The sequence below is a fragment of the Lichenostomus cassidix genome, chromosome 3 (genome assembly GCF_008360975.1).
Source record: "Lichenostomus cassidix isolate B80296 chromosome 3, HeHo_3.0, whole genome shotgun sequence".
Classification (NCBI taxonomy): Eukaryota; Metazoa; Chordata; class Aves; order Passeriformes; family Meliphagidae; genus Lichenostomus; species Lichenostomus cassidix.
The window spans coordinates 3371906-3390654 of record NC_139483.1 but is presented as its reverse complement, the minus strand read 5'-3'; the positions used below and the strand labels follow the sequence as shown (position 1 = coordinate 3390654).

The following is an 18749-nucleotide window of genomic DNA, read 5'->3' as shown; positions in this document are numbered from 1 at the left end:
TTTTGCAGTGCCATGGCTATAAATTGCATGTCATGGGACTGTCCCTCAAAGACATCTCTGTCTCGAAGGGAGCATTGCAGAAACTGAAGCACCACGCTCATACTACCACAAGTGCTAATAAATAAACCACTGTATTTTCTGCAAATGCTTGTGCTTTCAGCATGGGGGCTAATTCAGGCTTTTCCTCTGTCTGCTGTAACAAACACTAACAGTGCCACCCCAGCTGGATTCGACAGTCCCTGTGGGTCCCTTCCAGCTCAGAGCATTCTCTGATTCTGTGATTAGCAATACTTATTCCTGCCCATCCACGTTAGCAACTGTGATGCAAAAAATTCCTTCATTGCAAAAATTCCATCTCAGGTAAAATGTAGGAGGGCTTTGAGGACTAGTGTTAGTCTATAGGAGCTTACTCTTTGGATTTACACTCAGGGCTTTGAATTGCAAGTATCTTTGATTATTTGCAGTACAGCAATTTCTTACATACACAACTCCACCTTGCTAATAAGTGTTTCAGTAGCAACAGCAGGCCAGGCATTTCCCAAAGTCCCATGAAGACTCAGACCTCATCTGACCAGCATGCACACATAAGCAACCTGTAGTTATAATGAGATTTTACTGTCATATGATATGCCCCATAAAAATCACACTGGATGAAAAATGTCTAGGATATTCTACAGATCTAAATATGCATATTAATGAGATATTGCACATAGGCTATATAAGGCTGTATCAAAGTCCATAGAATCCAAGAAAAATCAAGGGTAGTGGCGCCTCAGCTGTCTGAAGGGAAACATATTTGCTTTGTAAATATTAATGAACTTTATATGATGTCTGTAGGGAGAGATTTTACCAGGGAACACAGTCAGCAGGACTAAAGCACTTCATTTTCATTATCCCTTCCGAAACACTTCCCATCAGGGGGTTATCACCATACAGATCGTATATTATTACATGCAGCCCCAAAGGGAGATGTTTCTTTAAATGCCCACAGGGAAGAGGTTATCATCCAACAGGCATCAGGATCAAATTCAGGGGAGTCAAAGTGCTGTGGGATAAGTTTGTTTTGTAGTAGTTTTGAGCACTCCAGAACAATAAGCCACGGTGCAAATTCAAAGGCTTGTTTCCACACAAAGAGGAGACATTTGACATGCACTTTTTCCAAAAAAAGTGAAAGCAAAAAGAATAGATAAAATTAATCATATAGACTGCATTTTATCTATAAAACAATCCATCGCCATCTCAACTAAATTATAAGGCTATCAATATGCAAATAGAAGACTAAGGCTTTCTAACCTTTTAGATCAGAAAACCCAAAGGGGCTTTAAATGAAAGGTGAAATTTTCAGCAGAAGAGGCTGAAAATCACATATAAAACCCTTCCCCCAGCCTGAAAATTTGTAGCTGAATCGAGGTTTAAATGCACAGTGTCTTTTAAGTGTGTCGAAAAGCTGGATGGAAGAAACCAAAAAAGAATGCAGAACCTGAAAAGTCTCTTCCTCGCACATCATCAGATCTAGGAAATTTAGACATGGGTTCCTGAAAGACCCTAGTTTCTTGCAAGGAGGAGAAATCAGAAAAACATCTCTTCCCCCTGAATTTATTGCACATTGATTATGCAGATGAAGATACAGCAGCTGGTTCTGAGTATTTCTTTTTAGCCTGAAGTACTAAAGAGCAGGGAAGTGTCCTACCAGGCACCACCTTAGTTCTGATAGCAAAGATGAGACAAATATTCTAGCTCAGGTAAGTTCAATATTCCTGGTTCAGAAAAGCATCCCAAATTCACTTCTGGTAAATGTAAATTTACTCCTGAATGAAAACGTGCTCCTGAATCAGGATGAAGATGGACAGAAAAGAAGAGAGACATAGCAGCACTGATCTTGTTATTTACAAGGGATAGCTGCAAGTCAAAGCTGTGCTCTGTGCCATAGAAACTTCAATTTCAACTGTAAAATTATATTGCTTTTAGAGCAACTTAATTTCACTTTCACCCTCAGCCAGTATTTATCATCTAACCACTGGTTATTTTCCACTTTTTTTACTAGCCCCAAAGTATATTCATCCTTTTTTTTATGTAGGTAAAAAGAAAATAAGGCTTCAATCAATTAACTCTGTTTAGACTTAGTAGCTGTAAACAGTCTATGCTGGTAAAAGTTAACCTTCATTTTTTTATCTCATGAGGGATCAGGTTAGAAACAAGGAGAAACCTGAGTAAATCTCTGTGTGGCATTTGTTCAAAAACTCTTCCCAGGAAGCATTTTTTACAATTCCTATGGAAGCGACGAATTTCATAATGAAAAATTCCATTTTTCATTAATCCCAAATAAATGAAAGAATCATATAATCCATCCTGAAGTCTAAGTAGGAAGGTGATATGCACCGTTAAGCTGTGTTCACATTTGAATTTAAGCAAGTTTCTTTGTAATAATTTTCAGGTATTTTATCTTGGAAGCCTGCCAGTCATTCCCGTGTTTCCACAGGTGCTCATTGTCAATGCTCCCCACATCCACAATGCTCTTCTCATCTGTTCTGGCATTTCATATGTAATGGACAGACCCATTTTTCACCTTCACAGGAATACAGCAGGATACAGGACCTATGAAGTGTGTGGCCAATATAATCCAAAACTACTAAATGTCAGAATCATATATCTCAAACTGTATGTCAAGATGCTGAAGTCTAGCAGCAATAAGCTCATTCTGTTCCTCACAGGGAATGCACTCTGGCTATAAGGATCCATGTGCATTTCCTTCTGTATTCATTTGATTGTGACCTACTGTTGATGGCTAATATGGTTGGAAATAATGGAAGGAGCTGGCCAGATCTTAGATGGGAAAAAAGAATAAAATGTAACCAAATATTCTGCTTACAGGTAGCTCTTTCACACCAGTTTAGTTCTTTGTAGGATTATCCAGTGTTTGCTCCAGTATGTGACTCACCTAATGTATTTTTTTTGTATTTTAGTATTATTTCACCCTCACATTCCACACTGGACATCCTGCTTTGGGAAAAGCTGTAGACAAGAGAACCGAATTTAAACCAAACCAAAGCAGCAGCTTTCCAGAAGCAAACAGCCATGTGGGTTTATTGGAACCAGAACACCCAGAGAAGGTATTGCACACTCCACAGGATGCCAGGGAAGTGCCAGCAAAACCAAGCCATGCTCTGGGCTTGTGCAGAAGGGCTGCTGCCTGTGCCAGCAGAGTGGCATCTCTCTCCCTGGGGCTGGGGCTGGGCAGGCAGCCTGGCTGGCAGCTGCTCCTGGTCTGTCCCACCTGCTTTGGATCTGCTGGTCACTGCCAGCCAAAGCCACCCCAGCAAAGAGCTGTCTCCATGATAGGAGCCTCCTTGCAAACCTCCATGGAGCACAAGGAAAACCTTCTCTGCTGTCTCCTTCCTCTTACCCCAGCTGTAATCCACTGCTAAGTTCAGTCAAGACACCAAAGCAGAGCAAAACATAAATCGCAACAGATTTACTAATTTGAAGAGCTCAGAAGCAAAGCAAAGATTGTAACAGCAATTTCACTGTTACTCATGAAGTGTTTTATCCATTATACTCACTCGAGCTGTATGGATTGTTATTCCTCATTTATTTATTCCTACATACACTCAGAATGAGGAACACGAGCCAATTTAAAGGCTCCAGTAGGGCAGCAACAATAACTGAATCTTTCCAAAACGAAGGCTGCACCTCTTCTGCATTGTGTTGATTTGAGGATCCAGTTAAAATTATCAGATTTCTGGCTGCAAGCCAGGACAGAAATAAAAGGATCTTATCCTGATCTTTTTTTGTCACGGAGGAAGTAACAAGAAAGAAAATAAAGCCACCGTTTCTATTTATTTTTAAGCATTTTTTCACACAGCTTGCTACAGTAGTAAGGCCCCTCCAAACATCCAGAAATCACAAGGAAAAAAATAAATCAAAGAAACGAGACAAAATCTCAGCCCTGAAGTAGAGACAATTTTGCTAATTTAGCTACACGCCTCTAGAATTTTCAAGCTATCCAGGCTCCTGCTATCATAACTGCTAACCAATTTAAGGATAAAAAGAATAAATTCTTTGACAAATTTCAATTATTAGATAGTTAACTGCTGTAAACACATAAGAACCCATGCAGAGCTCTGCCTTGCATTAGTGACACTTATTAGCTGTGGTGGAGTTATTTAAAGTGCTTTTGATGCAATAAATGAGGGTTAGCTAAACCTTTACAAAGATGTGTTCAGCAAAAGGATCTACACTACTCCTGGATTTCCTTGCTCCTCCACAAATTTTAGAGGGAAAAGCCATGTATCCAATGCCTTCCTACCAGTTTCATTTTGGTCCCAAATGAGTATGTCAGAAACCACCCCACAGGACATCGTTCTGGGACATTCCCAGCCACCATGAGCTCTTACAGCTCTGTCCAAGAGCAATCCTTCCTGCCTGTTTCTCAATAGCTGCAGCAAAAGCCACCAAAACCTTTTGAAGTTAATAAATGCAGTATTATGTGTAACAAAGACAGGCTTTGTCCGCTTGGCTTTATCAGCCTTCTAACTAAACAGCAGCCGGAAGAACGTGTAAGGAAAGCCTTGGTGCCTTGGCAGCTGCCTTATCATTTCAGAAAATGACTTGTCTGTTGGGATGATAGTTAGATTTGGGCTTTGGGGACAGCACTGAATCTCTCTGAGCCCGGTGGGAGAGCAGCCACACGGAGCAAGTGAATCATTTCAATTTTGTACCAGCGGAAAAGCATTTCTTTCCTCGACTTCAGCAAGATGACAGTGGCATGATGGCTGATTTTCATTTCAATCAGAGCAGCATATGATTACCACCTAATTAGAATGTAGAAATAGAAGGGAGATCATTTTTTAACCTACCCAAGAGAACGGTGCTGGGGGAGGGGAGGAGATTATGTTAATCAAGTGATACTGGCATATCAGAGCGACCAAAATAGCCAGAGGAATTTTTATCAGCACCCTTACTGTCCTTGAGGACCTGTCAGGGGCTTCAATAGAAACCTGTATTTTTCAGAGCTTTATTTCTGAGCAATAAATATTCTTTAAAATAAATACATGTCTCTGCAGGCCCAAACTTGTCATAAAAGATATCACCTTGGGCATAAATATGTATATTTTTGCCAAAATCTGACACGGTTTTGTTGACAACTGTAAAACTGTAAACATGAAAACTAACAAATCAAAACTAAAAGTCATACTGTCTTAAGGGGAGTAATTTGCATTTTTATATATATATATATATCTATATATATATGTATATGTGTGTGTTTGGGGCTTTTCTAACTTTCTAACTCTAATATTAATTAAATATTGCCAGCTAGCTACTCCACTCCTTTCTGGAGTACATGTTGAAAGTTAGTTGCTCTGCCCTAGGGGAACCTAACTGAGGTTACGTTAAATGGAACTGCATCAGGCAACGTTTTCCAAGACACACTGTCTCCACCTGCATCCTTCTGGAGAGATAAAGACAAGGCCTCCTCTCAAGATGCCACTTTGTTTAATTTTCTCTGAAGAATGAAGAGACAGAATTAGATTGCTGAGACCACCAAGATGGGGGGAGGGAAGAGAAATTACAAACAAAATAAAATGAATAGAGAAATGATCTGCTGCAGTGGCAGCTCCCTTGGCTCTGCCCTCCCAGGCAGCAGCTGGCCATCACAACATCTCTCTCCAAACTGACCACCTCCCTACCCCTATAGAAACAGAGTTCCACTCATTTCAACTGGATGGGGATTTAGCTCATCCTGCTTTGCTGGAAATGTTCACATTTTTTTGGCTGTGGGATGATACATCACTACTTGCTAAAACACAGGGACCTAAATCTCATGTACTTCAGGCAAAATGAGAAGTCTCTCTTCAGCAATGAGTCTAATGAAAAGGAATCAAGAATGTGTTGATTTATTTCTCATTTATGTGCTTTTAATTGGCATCAGTTATTTCAGTGGCACATACATTGCTATCACACTTCCCTGGTTGTTGTTCTACCAAGGTGCATAATAAATGCTGTGAGATATTGTGCAACAGAAAGAACAATACTTTGAACTAAATGTGCTGTTAAATTAAAGTCTTTTCTTGAGAGTGAAAAAGTCCTGAGGCTTTTCATGTCAGTAGATTGTATGGTAAGACATACACTGAGATGTCTTTATTTTTCACCCTTTTAAAAACATAGCAAAGTAAAAGCAGATAATTTCTATCACTGCAAACATTCCTAGATATCTGCCTCAAAAAACCCAAAGATAAACCTCTCCCCACAGCCCCCTGTAATGTAGTGGGTCCAGCATTTAAAGCTGTTACAATATTTTTGAGATATCATTACAGAAAATCAGGTGGTAACACCTCAAACCTTGCCAAATTATCCCAGAAATAAATATTCTGACCCTTTCAAAGAAATTAATGTGCATTTTTAAACAAATCCCAGGGTGTAATTTCCTAAAGGGTAGGCTCCAATTCTATTTTGTGCTCTGAAGAATTCTATTAAACCTCTAGAGTGCTTTGTGAAATGTGAAAACACCGTTTGCTGAGGAGATAGCCTAGGTGGTCTGCAGTAAATTAACCACTCCTGCTGACTGAGGCCATACCGGGGAGTTTGCTCCAAGGGATTTCTACACTTACAGCATAACACCATTTACCAGCTTCTAAACTAGATTTGCCCTCTGGCTGCAAGTCAGCAGAGCTGGGTGTAAAGCATGGCCAGAGATTAGTTTGACTAAGGCTGCATTTCAAGAGCTGAGCAGTGCTGCTGTTACACACAAGTGAGCTCAAACCACTATGAACAATAGGGTTGTTTTCCCCAGACAGCTTCATGCAGTTGAGTTTTAGGCTGCTGCACTGTGGTGGCTGTATGTCCAGTAAATTACAATAGAAATATCACTCTGTTGCTTTGTAACAATTAACAGCAGAAAGGAGCTAACTCCATTTGCATGGTAATGAGACATTCATGTGAGTGACATCAGAGTTAAGCATGCTAATAACTTTTTAAACAAACACCTGAGGGGTCAAGCACAACCATGGGCTTGGGTAAGAAAACCTTTTATTAAATGCAAATCACTTGTCTTTTAAATACTAAGACAGAGAAATCCGCAGGACTCTAACACAGCTTGCAGGAGTCACTCAAGTTACATTTTCAGGCCTCTGGGCTAACTAAGGAATACAGAAACTGATTTATTTATATTTTGAATTAATATCAATGTGGATAAAATCTTCATTATAGCATCAAAGGAAAGAAGTACTACAGGAAGGTAGAGAGGAGCAAACAACAATATTGCCTTATCTTTCCCAAATTTGTCACAGATTCCTGGGATGCTGGAAGGCAGAGGAGACATGGCTGCTGTAGAGCATAGCAAAAGACTTGGAAATTTGTCAGCTTTCCATCTTATTCACCTACCTGCTTTTGCCAGGTATATTGCTAAGGAGGCAGATTCCCTAGTGGGCAGGCTATCTATCTGGCACTAAAACTTCTTGAATTCACTCAGTCAATTCACATTCTGCAATCAGAGAGTTTGAGACCTTAGTGAGTGGCTAGGTCCAAGGGCATAACTGGCTGCCAGACACCTTTGGGACTAAAGGAGCAGAACCTTCTCACAGGCAAGGCAGATTGCAGAACAAAGGTTGAGGGAAAGAAGCTGACTTTGATGAATTTAACTCCAGCAGACCCAAGTGTAGGAGGCCTCTGTTGTTCAGGAGAGGCTGTCAGCAGAGCACACCAACTCATCCTGACAGTGCAAGAAGTACCAGGGGAGCAGGTTTGGTTAGTGAGAACAGGAATGAGATGTGGACAGCACTCTGAAAAGCTGCCCTCGTGCCAAATCGATAGACGTTCTTCTTCCAGACTAGAAAATGTGAATTTAAATATCCACTGGGGGTAGTGGGAATTGCTCTGTCTTTAAGACAGAACTTTGTAGAAAGGACTATATCACATGGTTGTGTGCAATAAGAGGAGACTATATGAAAGCACAGAAAGTCCTTTTCATTCCATTGCTGTATGATGAGCTGCTTTGGGGGAAAGCTTGGATTATGTATAATATTACAATTCAAAGAACAAAATTGAATACAAGGCAGTAAGTGCACACACCCCTGCAAGTGTTCAAGGCCAGAAAGGATGGGGCCCTGAGCAGCCTGGGCTAGTGGGTAGCATCCCTGCCCATAGCAGGGGTTGGAACTGGAGGTACTTCAAGGTCCCTTGCAATGCAAACCATTCTGCCATTCCATAACAATATTAAATGGATCAGATTGACACCTGGCACAGAGCTACTGCAGTTCTTTTCAACCAGATAACTCTGCTCACCTTGCTATATGCATTAAATAACAGCAACCCAGTCATGGTATGCTTCCAAAGATCCCTTTTACTGTATAAATTACTGCTGTCTTCCATAAAAATAAGTATCTTCATCTTGCTGCTGTCCTACTTATGACATGTAAAACATCCCATAGTCTAAAACTCAAGCCAGAGGATTGTGGAAAAACCTTAGGAAGAGGGTAAGCTTCATGTGAGAAAGTACAAAGCTGTGGATAACCAAACCCTCAAAATGTATCTTGACAGAAACCTAATACTCCACTTCCTTCAAAAATCAGCCAAAACTCTTGGGGAGCAGCTCTGCATCACCATAATCAGTAACACACAATAATTGCATCACCCTCATGTCTTCAAGTGCATCTAACAGCATGAGAACACAGCTTGGTGAGGCTGGGATTCAGGATGTCAAGGAAAACAACATTTAAAACAAGAACTATGAGCTGTAATAGTCCAAATTGAAAAAAACAGCTGTGGTGTGAGCTCAGTAGGATAACTTTAAACAATTGCTTTGTAGTCAGAACAGCCTGGGCTCCTTTCCCTGCCCAAACATTATAAACTACAGCTACTTATTTCAAAGTTATTCTGGTTAAATTGGAGTTTGCAAGGAGCAAGGCAGGAGATGTATATACAATGCAGCTTTTGAGGAAGAAAAGCTTAATTCTGGAGCAAAAAAACAAAACCAAACCTTCTAGCCTATTTTTTCTTTAATTATGTTGTAAAAATGTAACGAGGAGAAATTATAAGATGGTAAGCAGCACAAACATATTGGTTTTAGCCTCAAAGGTCAAGGTTAAAATTACAAACAAACAGACAAGACGCCAAAAATATAAGTTTAGGGCTAAGCTGAAGAGATTTAGGCACTAATAGTGTCGATGAAGCCTGTCAATCCAAAACTCCTGCTTCCCTGCTCAGATTTCTAGCTGAGGGAAGAAACTGTGACAGCAGGAAAAGCCACAGCAAGCAAGCAGTTTGGACAAAGAACCAGTGTCCAAACATGCATGAGCTCCTTAGTGCCCTTCTGGGTTTGAAAACCCTCCATGTACCACTCAAATCTCTACATATTACTTCCTTTCAATTCAAAGTTGGCAAAAAAACCCAAACCAAACCTCATAAACCCACTAAATTCATACCCTCCTATATCAGTTTCTTGAGAAAAAACAAGCTCCCTGAATATACTGCTATAGGAAAAATGCTGCTAATTATGTCTCTATATGCAGTGCTTCTCCACCGGATGCTTTGTTCTGTGTATTCAGACAAAATAGCAAACAACTCTAAATGTCTGAAATCTGCTGGCTGTCATCAGAAGGAAACAGGCAAACTGTCAGTTTAAGACATGATTATTTTATTTGTTTTGTCCCTTCTTTGCTGCACTTCTCCAATCCAACACTAGGAACACAGTAGAAAGGGGAGAGATGCAGATCATTCTGTTAAAAGCATTTTTTGTCTTGTACAAATAATTACTATTTTGTTGCCACTGGAAGATGACCAGTACTATTAAAAATTGACATATTTATTAAGCGTTTCTGGGAAAATGAACACTTAACAGTAAGCAAACCAAAATGTAATGAAAATAAAAAATAGGATCCTGCAGCTCTTTACTGTAAAGTGACCTCTGGAACACCACTGACCTTTGGTGGCTGTTTCCATTGACAACTGGTATACACATTTCCTTTCCAAGAATCTCCTCATTATTATCTGAAAACTCTGACACTCAGAAACAGCTTAGGAAGAGAATAGTCTTCTGCTTTGCCAGGAAAGATTACAATGCACAGGAAATGCACAGTATGGTTTCAAACAAAGGTATTTCTCTTGAAGTCTAGTGTAGCTTTTAGATATAACAATCTTCCCCTGGCTATATTGTCCTGACCTGACTTCACTGGTCTTAAGACTAAATAATAAAAGACTTCAAGGCTCAAGCCTATGTTTACTCTTTTCAGCATTTTGGAGTCAAAGACCGTAACCTTGGACAGAAATTTGAAAAATAAAATTATTTTATTCCATACCTCATTGTGATTCTTGCTTAACCATTCCTTAATAGTGTTGAGGGCGATGACAGCAGCAGGCTCATTTGGAAAACCTAAGAAGAGAAGATATGAGAGATAAATAAAAGACATATATTTCCTTTATATATAAGAAAGCAAAAATCCGGGCTTTTTTTTCTTCCTATTCTCTAAAATATTTTGGAATTACGGTTGGCCAACTCTCATCTTCACAGATCTGTATAAAGGTTTTAGGTAACGTCAGTTACATTTTTCCCCAGCTAAATAAATTGAAAATAGGCCCAACAATGCTTTATTGGATTTTTTTAAAATTTTTTTTTCTTTACTTGACTCTAGTTAAGAAAGGCCTACTGCTCAAGAGAAGAAGAAACAAGAGAGAGCTATACATGTGTCATACCAGGCAGGCAACCATTCAACACATATATCACAGTAACAAATATGAGGCTTACACTTCACAGCAGCAAGAAAAATTCAGACATCTCTGAAGGCATAAGGGCTTTCTTAAGGCTTTTTTTTCTTTCTTTAATCCATCTGTCAGCAAAACTATACCACACTATGACCCCAATGCCATAGGCCTGATAAAGAGAAACATTTGAGTGAGAAATCTCTCAATTTATGACCTAAATCATAACCAACAACTTTGGAAACTAAAGAATTCATGAAGCATAAGCCTATGAATTTAAGGCCTTATGTTGCATGATATATTAGCAATAGTAACTCCCCCTAGCACTAAACAATATCAAAAATCTTTCCAGGGATACAGGCTTTTTGCTTTGATGGTTTCTACCTATCAAATCCAAGGATGCTTTCATTACTTAGGCAGCCTTAATTTAATTTTCCTTTAAATTCTTAACTTGAGGGCAGCAAATAATGTCTGTGCGGGTTTAAAAATAAACCCCCATAAGCTGTATGAATCGCTCTCAGTAGGTTAGATGAATAGAACAGGCTTTGAAGAGGTGGAGCTGCAGGCACAGTGGACAAGCAAACAGTGGGGTTAGAAAGAAAGAGCAGTGAAATTTGGCATACAGCTGTGTAGATACAGCCTTTCTTACATCATACATCAATCACCCTCGCATCATAAACTGAAACACAGATACTGCAAAAAACGACAAATGTTCAGCTTTTTGACTTATATCTTCTTTAACCCTTTTTCAGCACTTGTGCAATGCAAGATTAGAAAAAAAAACCCAAACCAAAACAAAATCCCTCCACTGAATCACATTCCTAAGACATCACTCTCTGTAACTCAGCTCTGCAAAGATCTGCTCCAGCAGCATGTGTACTGTTTTGAAGTGATAGATGAAAACCACTCAGCAAGAAGAGCAAGTAAAATAGTCAGTTTTGGACAATACCAACATTCAGCATGTGCTTCCTTTGAATGCATTTCTCAATTAAGCATCTTTTTACATTTTTAAACATATACATACCAAGTTCAAGACGAAAAATTAGCTTAGACTTTACAAATGTTACTGTGGATACTTCCATTGCTGCTGGGAAAATATTCTTATGGCATTTAATAATGCTGCTGATATCATCAAGGCATCTGCCTCGTGACACAAACTAATGACCACCAACAAAACCCACAGCAAGGACTTCCAACAGCCTCATTTTCATAATATAAAATAACAGAACTCCAAGCAGACTGTCTGCTCAAATTAGTAATATCCTAGCTAACAAACTGGGACTTTTTCTTATAGAAATTCCGTACCCTGAGTGTGGTAGCTCTGCCTGGACATACAATGAACACCATGCAGAGGGACAAATGTGCATTTCAGACAACTGATACACTATTGTTTATGCACTGAATGGTTTATTTTCAGAACAATTCTCCCTCCAGCAAGATTAACTTTTCAGGCTTGTTTTTCACTCCCCTGAAGCAATGTATTTGGCCAAAACAGTGATAAAGCACTGAAGATTGTATAGAATCTCTTCATAAATTGTGCACTACTTAGAAACTGCTCCCGTCCTAGTCTTAAATAGAACCTTATCTAGAATTACTCCTAAGTCACCACAATGTAAAGGAAACAGCTCAGCAACCTAAATAAACAACCTTGAGTTCTGGGTATGATTTCAGAAAATATGCTAAAATCCATCAGAGCCTTTTATGATCAGCTACCCCCCAAAACAATCATCTAATTGGCATTTTACACACATTTCTGGTAATTTTAAGAAAAGGCTTATCTTACTGACTTTATGCAGAAGCAGGATGGAATTAGCCTGCTGTTGCATACCCTGCACCAGCACAAAAGCCCCTGTGTCTCTGAGTCTCAGGCAGAAAAACATTTTGCTTTATAGGACTGGGGTAAAGGGAGATAAAGTGAGATGGGATCTTTTAAAACATGCTTTTGCATTGTTTTTATCTCTAACCTATATTTGCCTGCCGTAACATTTCAGGTCTGCTCCCATCTGCACATCCCCCCCTTTCAGCCAGAAAGCAATCTCAGGAAGCACGTGGGAATCAAATTACTTGAGAGAAATGAGCTCGAGGAGCCTCGCAGTTAACTGACTGCTGGAGCAGCAGCTCAGGCAATTCTGGCTAAAGGCTCAATTTCACAAGAGATAAAACAGGTAAAGTAATGAGTGACACTGGCCCATGTTACTGCAGTGAGTGCTCCTCCAGCATACTGAAAAGGACAAGGGCACAGAAAAGCACACGGTGGCCGTGAGGTGTGTGTGAAACCCAGGACTTCACTGGGTTTATCTGATGAGAAATAATAGCCTGGAGAAAAAGGGAGGGTTGGCAGGTCGGATGTCATGGACAGATGTGCGGTGAAGTGTTTCCACCCACTGGCACAGGTTCCTAACTTTGGACCAAGCTTCCTACATCCTCCCCTGCCACAGTGAACACCTTGGCAACATACCCAACTACACCACAAAACCAGCACAGGCTGTGCCTCGTTCCTCAAGAGCTGCTCCAGCAAGTGAGAATTTCACTGCCACCATCAGCATTTTGCAGCACCAACTGGTCACATCTCACTATCCATTACCAGGATCCCAACTCCTCCAATACAGCAAAATCCTGGATGTGAGCAGCCACTCCTCTGGTGCCCCTCTGAGGTCAGGAGAACAGCTTTCATCATCACCCCACCCCTTCACACCCCTTCACAGCACAGATTTCATCATCACCACAGCTGGTGGCACAGTGGGTGCAAGGCTGCTCAGTCAGCAGGAATGAGGCTGTGCACCCTGCTGCCATCACAGAAAGTATTTTCTGAATTCTACTGAATTCCTCTGAATTCTACTGCTTTTGCTATGTCCTTGCACAGATACTACCCACAGTGACAGCCTAGCAAAGCTTTGAGAGGTCCTCCAACTTAGGAGCTTCTGCCACCCTGTCCAGGGCTTTACTCCTGGAAATTGTAGCCCTGACCTGTGAAATAGCTGGCAAAGCAAGCTCTAGGCTGTGCAAGTCCTTGCAGTCATCATGGCCATAATTTTCCTGCAAAGGCATGATAAGATATGGCAGAATTATTTGGATATATCTGATGTGAAATAAATGTGCTGTTTTAGAGCAGAAGAGTATGGAGGAAAACTAAGATAGTAACTAGAGATACACACTGACATTCCCATTATATTTTGTATTTATTCCCTGCAGTGCGACTGGTAAGAACATAAGTCCCCCTGTTTCATCAATGTACAGAAAATATGCAATGAATTCCTTGTTGTCTGACACCTTTGTGTAAATGCTCAGTCTTTTGTGCCTGGGGGATTCAGTGGAAAATCATTTCCTCAATGGTGAATGCCTGTTACTCTTTGCTTAATTTATCCGTGGAGTATCAGAAAAGTGTACTCCAGTAGTTCAGAGAATCACAGACTATTCTGAGATGGAGTGTACCCACAAGGATCATAGAATCCAACTCCTGGCCTTGCACAATGCTCTTCAAATGACAGTTCAGCAAGGATTTTGTGACACAAAATTAACAGAAGTCTATTTCAAGGACTCCCAAACTATGTGGAGATGTTGGTAACTTTATCTGCTTCTTCTACTGTGCTCAATCCAATGGTGAATCTTATTAAAAATGTCTAACTTACAATCAGGTAATGCCATCTCCCCATGAAAAGCCCTTTAACAAAACATAGTATGAAGTAATCAACCTTTAATATGATCTATCTGAGGATAAAGAGAATAGATTATAACAGGAGGGCTATAATGCTAACAAGCAAATGTCAATCCAGAAAATCACTTCAGTAGCTGTAGGGATAAGTGTTATAATTTGTCAGTTTAACTGAGATGCCTAATGTTTTCTGTAAATCAACTCATCCTGGTAAAACCAGGTCTGTATCGTTTTTGTTACCACAGTTTAAGTGCTAGACAGGTTTTTATTCATTTAAAACATATTCTCTTCTCTATGGATTCTAAAAGGCCCATCATGGGCTTAATACTCTTATTTGCCAGTTTTAATGGTTTCATTTTGAAGTAAATCATGAAAAGAACCAAATGCACATCAACACAAATAATCATTATGTGTTTTCATATTTTCTCAGTAAAACATCTACCCTGGCACATTTGTGCATATATCAGGATGTAACAGTTTGCAGACTGCTCTGTGTGTTAAAATGAACCCTGAGTCCCACAGCTTAATCAACATGACTGTTAAAACGGAAAAACTTCCATATTTATATATAGATATATAAATGATGCTTTTCAAATAGGAGCTTGTCACGTTTTTAAGCTGTGGGACTGTACTGAAGACTGTCCCAGCAGTCAGTGTGACAGGATATCTCCACCATGCATCAAGTACTCACTATGTGGGAATCATCAGCACCAGACAGCGTGGAATATAAAGATATCTTAAAGGAAAGAAGCAGGGGGAAAGAAGAGGAGGGAAAGAAGAGGAAAAAAAGTACACAGCATTTATTCCATACATGTTCTGCAAGCCGGAATTATTGTTGTTACTGTAAATACCTTCTGAATCACAACAGACATAAATAACTGCACTTCATTATGGCCATGTGGGCTAAGGGCAGCTGTGGACAACACAGATCATAGTACTTTCAGTGCTTCTGACAATAAAAGAGAACAAATAGATGCACAGCCCTGCATGTCTGTGGTGGGGTTAACTCAATACATCCACTTGTCCTTCAGCTGTGAGATCAGCAGCATAATCTTGCAACTGATCCCATATAATCATCTTGTCAAAGAGGTATTTTAGTAGTCAAAATGAATTCACTCATGCTAGGTTGATTCCCATTACCATGGTAAATCTGTTCTGTTTGGAAGCAGAGATGATAGTATTCCATGAAAAAGCTTATTTTGCTATTCTTGAGTTTTCTCTTGAGCTTCCTGCTTTTTTCTCTCACCCTATTTTTTTTTTAAATAACCATTTTCATGTTGTGATTGGATAAACAAGCTAAGTTCCTACCTTGTTAATTTTTGTGGACACTCATAACCTGGAAAGAAAGTACCCTCATTTGGATCAGCTACGTTGAAGACTAAACAGGAGAGCCATGAATCTTCTGCTAAACAACCTACCTTGCCTTATTGAACTCATTCAGCCAGAGAAAACCTTATTTGCTGTCCACTCAAAAAGTAACTCTAAGAAAGACAGTGAAATTAAGTACTGTGAAAAGCCAGTAACCTTTCTGTCACCCCGAGAAACAAAGCTGCACCAATTCACTGTATCCTTCAGGGACTGTGCTAGAGTAATTAGCTATCATTCATGTAAAACAAAAAGGGAAAAGAAGAAATTTCCAAAATGCATAAACAAAATATTCTTCTGAAGACATCATTATATGCTTCTCAACTTATGCTTGGACTGCTGAGGAGGAAGATAGTTCTCCTATGAGTACATTGCTGCAGGGAGTATCATAATGGTCTTCTGAAGGAGTGCTGCATGTGTGTAAGAATTTCACTTTTCTGCAGGAGTCAGTAGATTTTTTTTATTAGAAGTCAAGGTTTTGGTTTTGTATTTCCAGTGTTTGTAAAGGAGTACGCTTGCAGAGGGACCACATCATGGATAACAAGATTCTCTAGCAGTCTTGTAAAAAAAAAAAAGGCAAGCAATACTTGGAGACTCCAGGAAGCAAAACTGCTTCGTAGCTGTGCTGTTTGCTGCTCTGTGTGATGGAGCTTTTCTGTCTGTCAGGGCATTTCTAATGCCCAGGTGGAATATTAAGGCTTCAAGCTGAGCATAGTAGGGGAAAGATCAGAAAGACACCAGTGCAACACAGAAAGGGAAAAGATCTCACTGCTCTGGCAATTAGCAGTCTCCTGCGGTAAGAGAAAGCATACATAATGCAAATGCAAGTGCAGGATGTACTCACACAGGTAGTTTTGCAATTATAAAATCTACCTATGAGAGTGTATATGCAATGGCTGTGTAAATTACACAGCTGTTTAAACACATGTATGCAGCTGTTCCTGAGCTCAAGCACATCACTCTCCTTTAAACACACTTTACACCATATCCAGAATTGCTATTCCAGAAACAAGCCATGTACAAAGAAATGTTAATAGAAAGAGATTTCAAAATGTACATGAGCTCCCTAATGCAGAGTATTTAATCTTCTATTTAGCCATATATAGCAAGCAAGCTGGGTTTTAGGGCAGCAACATAACACAGCCAAAGTAATTTGAAACAAAGTGTGGAGCACTAGTCAACTGTGAAATCTCCCATCATACACTGAATTGCACAGCAATGGGATATTGGCTTCAGTGTAGTTACAATTCCAACAAGGTTAAATATTTATTCTATCCACTGATTTAAATAAAATGCCTTGTTGTTCTCAAGTGAAAGCAAAGTGTAGGGAATCAATCCCACCTTCCTAAAGTGCCCTGCTAATGCCACAAGAGATGAAAACCAACCAAACCAACCCCCACACACCCACATGCTCTGAATTCCACTTGAAACTATTACTTTCTCTTCCAAAGTGTGTCCAGGGCTCTGATAACCTCCTTAACCTCCACTGGCAGTATTCCAGGCCCTCCCTGACACACACATTCTCTAAGCACCAAGGGATGACCTGCTGTTCAGCAGTGGGAATAAAGTAATGACTCTATACCTTAACAAGCCCAGTTCCTCGTGGCATTTTGCTATTGATTGCAGGTTCTAACTGAAGGCTTGTGTCAAGCTGAGATATTCTTGACATGACATTCTTTGCTGACTCTCTGATGTCTATGAATACATCTGCCACTCGGGCTGGGCAGGGGGAGAAGGGGTAGGAATTGCTGTGAGAAGCTCTTTCTTCTCCCAGACAGATCTTTGTGCAGAGAGCAGGAGCCAGGAAAATGCACTGAAAATGCAGGTTGGGGTGCAGGGAGAGGAGGAAAGGGAGGGAGGGAGCATGGAACCTCTTGCTGCAGAGAGGGAGTGGGATTTTGGGGAGCAGGGCTGACTGTGACAGAGACCATATCAGGGCTGCTGCCATTGCTGGAGCTCTCGGCTCTTTGACTCGAACAGCAAGGCAGCACACCATGACAGGAGGCAGAAGAACTTGGGGAAACACATGTATGCAATGCACATGAGCCACCACAGCAAAATGAAGGGAGATGGCAGCACAGAGAGTCTGAGAAACTCCAGAGGAATCAAACATACATAGGCAATAGAGAAAAAAATACAGAATCACACACAGGACACAGACAGCATTGCCAGCCCAGCTCTAGCCTTTAAATCACTTCCCCCATGTTCAATTGTTCCGACAGATGCAAGCCAAAAACCTAGCTGGATTATCTACAACCAACAGAGTATTTGGGGAAGGCCATCCACATGCACGAACAAACAAAACAATCTGACATGATTTCTGCTGAAGCACTGTTCTTATCTTGTCTCCAAGGGAAATTAAAGATTTCCTAAGAGTACATAAAGAAAATCAGCTAAAACAATATATACTTACTCCTTGGGAAAGAAAAAAAATAAATAGGAAATAAAGATGTTCTTTTATCTTTTTCCCCAAAAGACATATGCAGAAGAAAGTAATAGGGCAGGTTGGGTGAAAAAGCAAGATACTATGTCTGGCACATTGTATCTACTTAGTTTAGTCTTTTTAACAAATAACGTTATCGATTCTTGGTTTGTCTTTATTATTCACACTGTGGATTTTTTTTTCATTCTTGCCTCAGGCAGCAATAAACCATACTAAAGGGTCACACAGACGAGCAGCTATTGTATTCAGGAAATCTACAACAGCTCAAAACTGAAATATTTCCATCCAATCTGGAGTTCAAAAATGCCACTACACTTGGGAGGAACAGAGAGGGGGTGCATTCTGAATTTGATGCTTAATGGCTTGTTTTTCCCTGTACAGAAAGGCACTTCATGCTACTTGAACACCCAATTTGTGTTCGCTGCTGAAACAAGTGCTTGTGCAGGTTGGTGGACTTGACACGTCATTGCACAATCTCAACAATTTTATGCATTAATTTTTTAAGAGGAAGACTTTTTTCCCCCCTTACCCAGATGCTGCTTTATTCTTCTAGTAGTCATTGGCCTGGCAAGAGGTGAGTTCCACATAGCCTTCCTT

The 18749-nt window shown here is 40.2% G+C and overlaps 1 protein-coding gene across 6 annotated transcripts in view; it reads right to left on the bottom strand.

The window, feature by feature from the left end:
• Positions 1-18749, bottom strand: part of MACROD2 (mono-ADP ribosylhydrolase 2) — an 824802-nt gene that overhangs the window by 234462 nt on the left and 571591 nt on the right. For all 6 annotated transcript variants that reach the window (XM_085054069.1, XM_085054070.1, XM_085054073.1 and 3 more), the window contains exon 8: positions 10293-10366. In XM_085054069.1, the coding sequence (XP_084910195.1) occupies positions 10293-10366 (74 nt within the window). The remainder of the gene's footprint in view (positions 1-10292; positions 10367-18749) is intronic.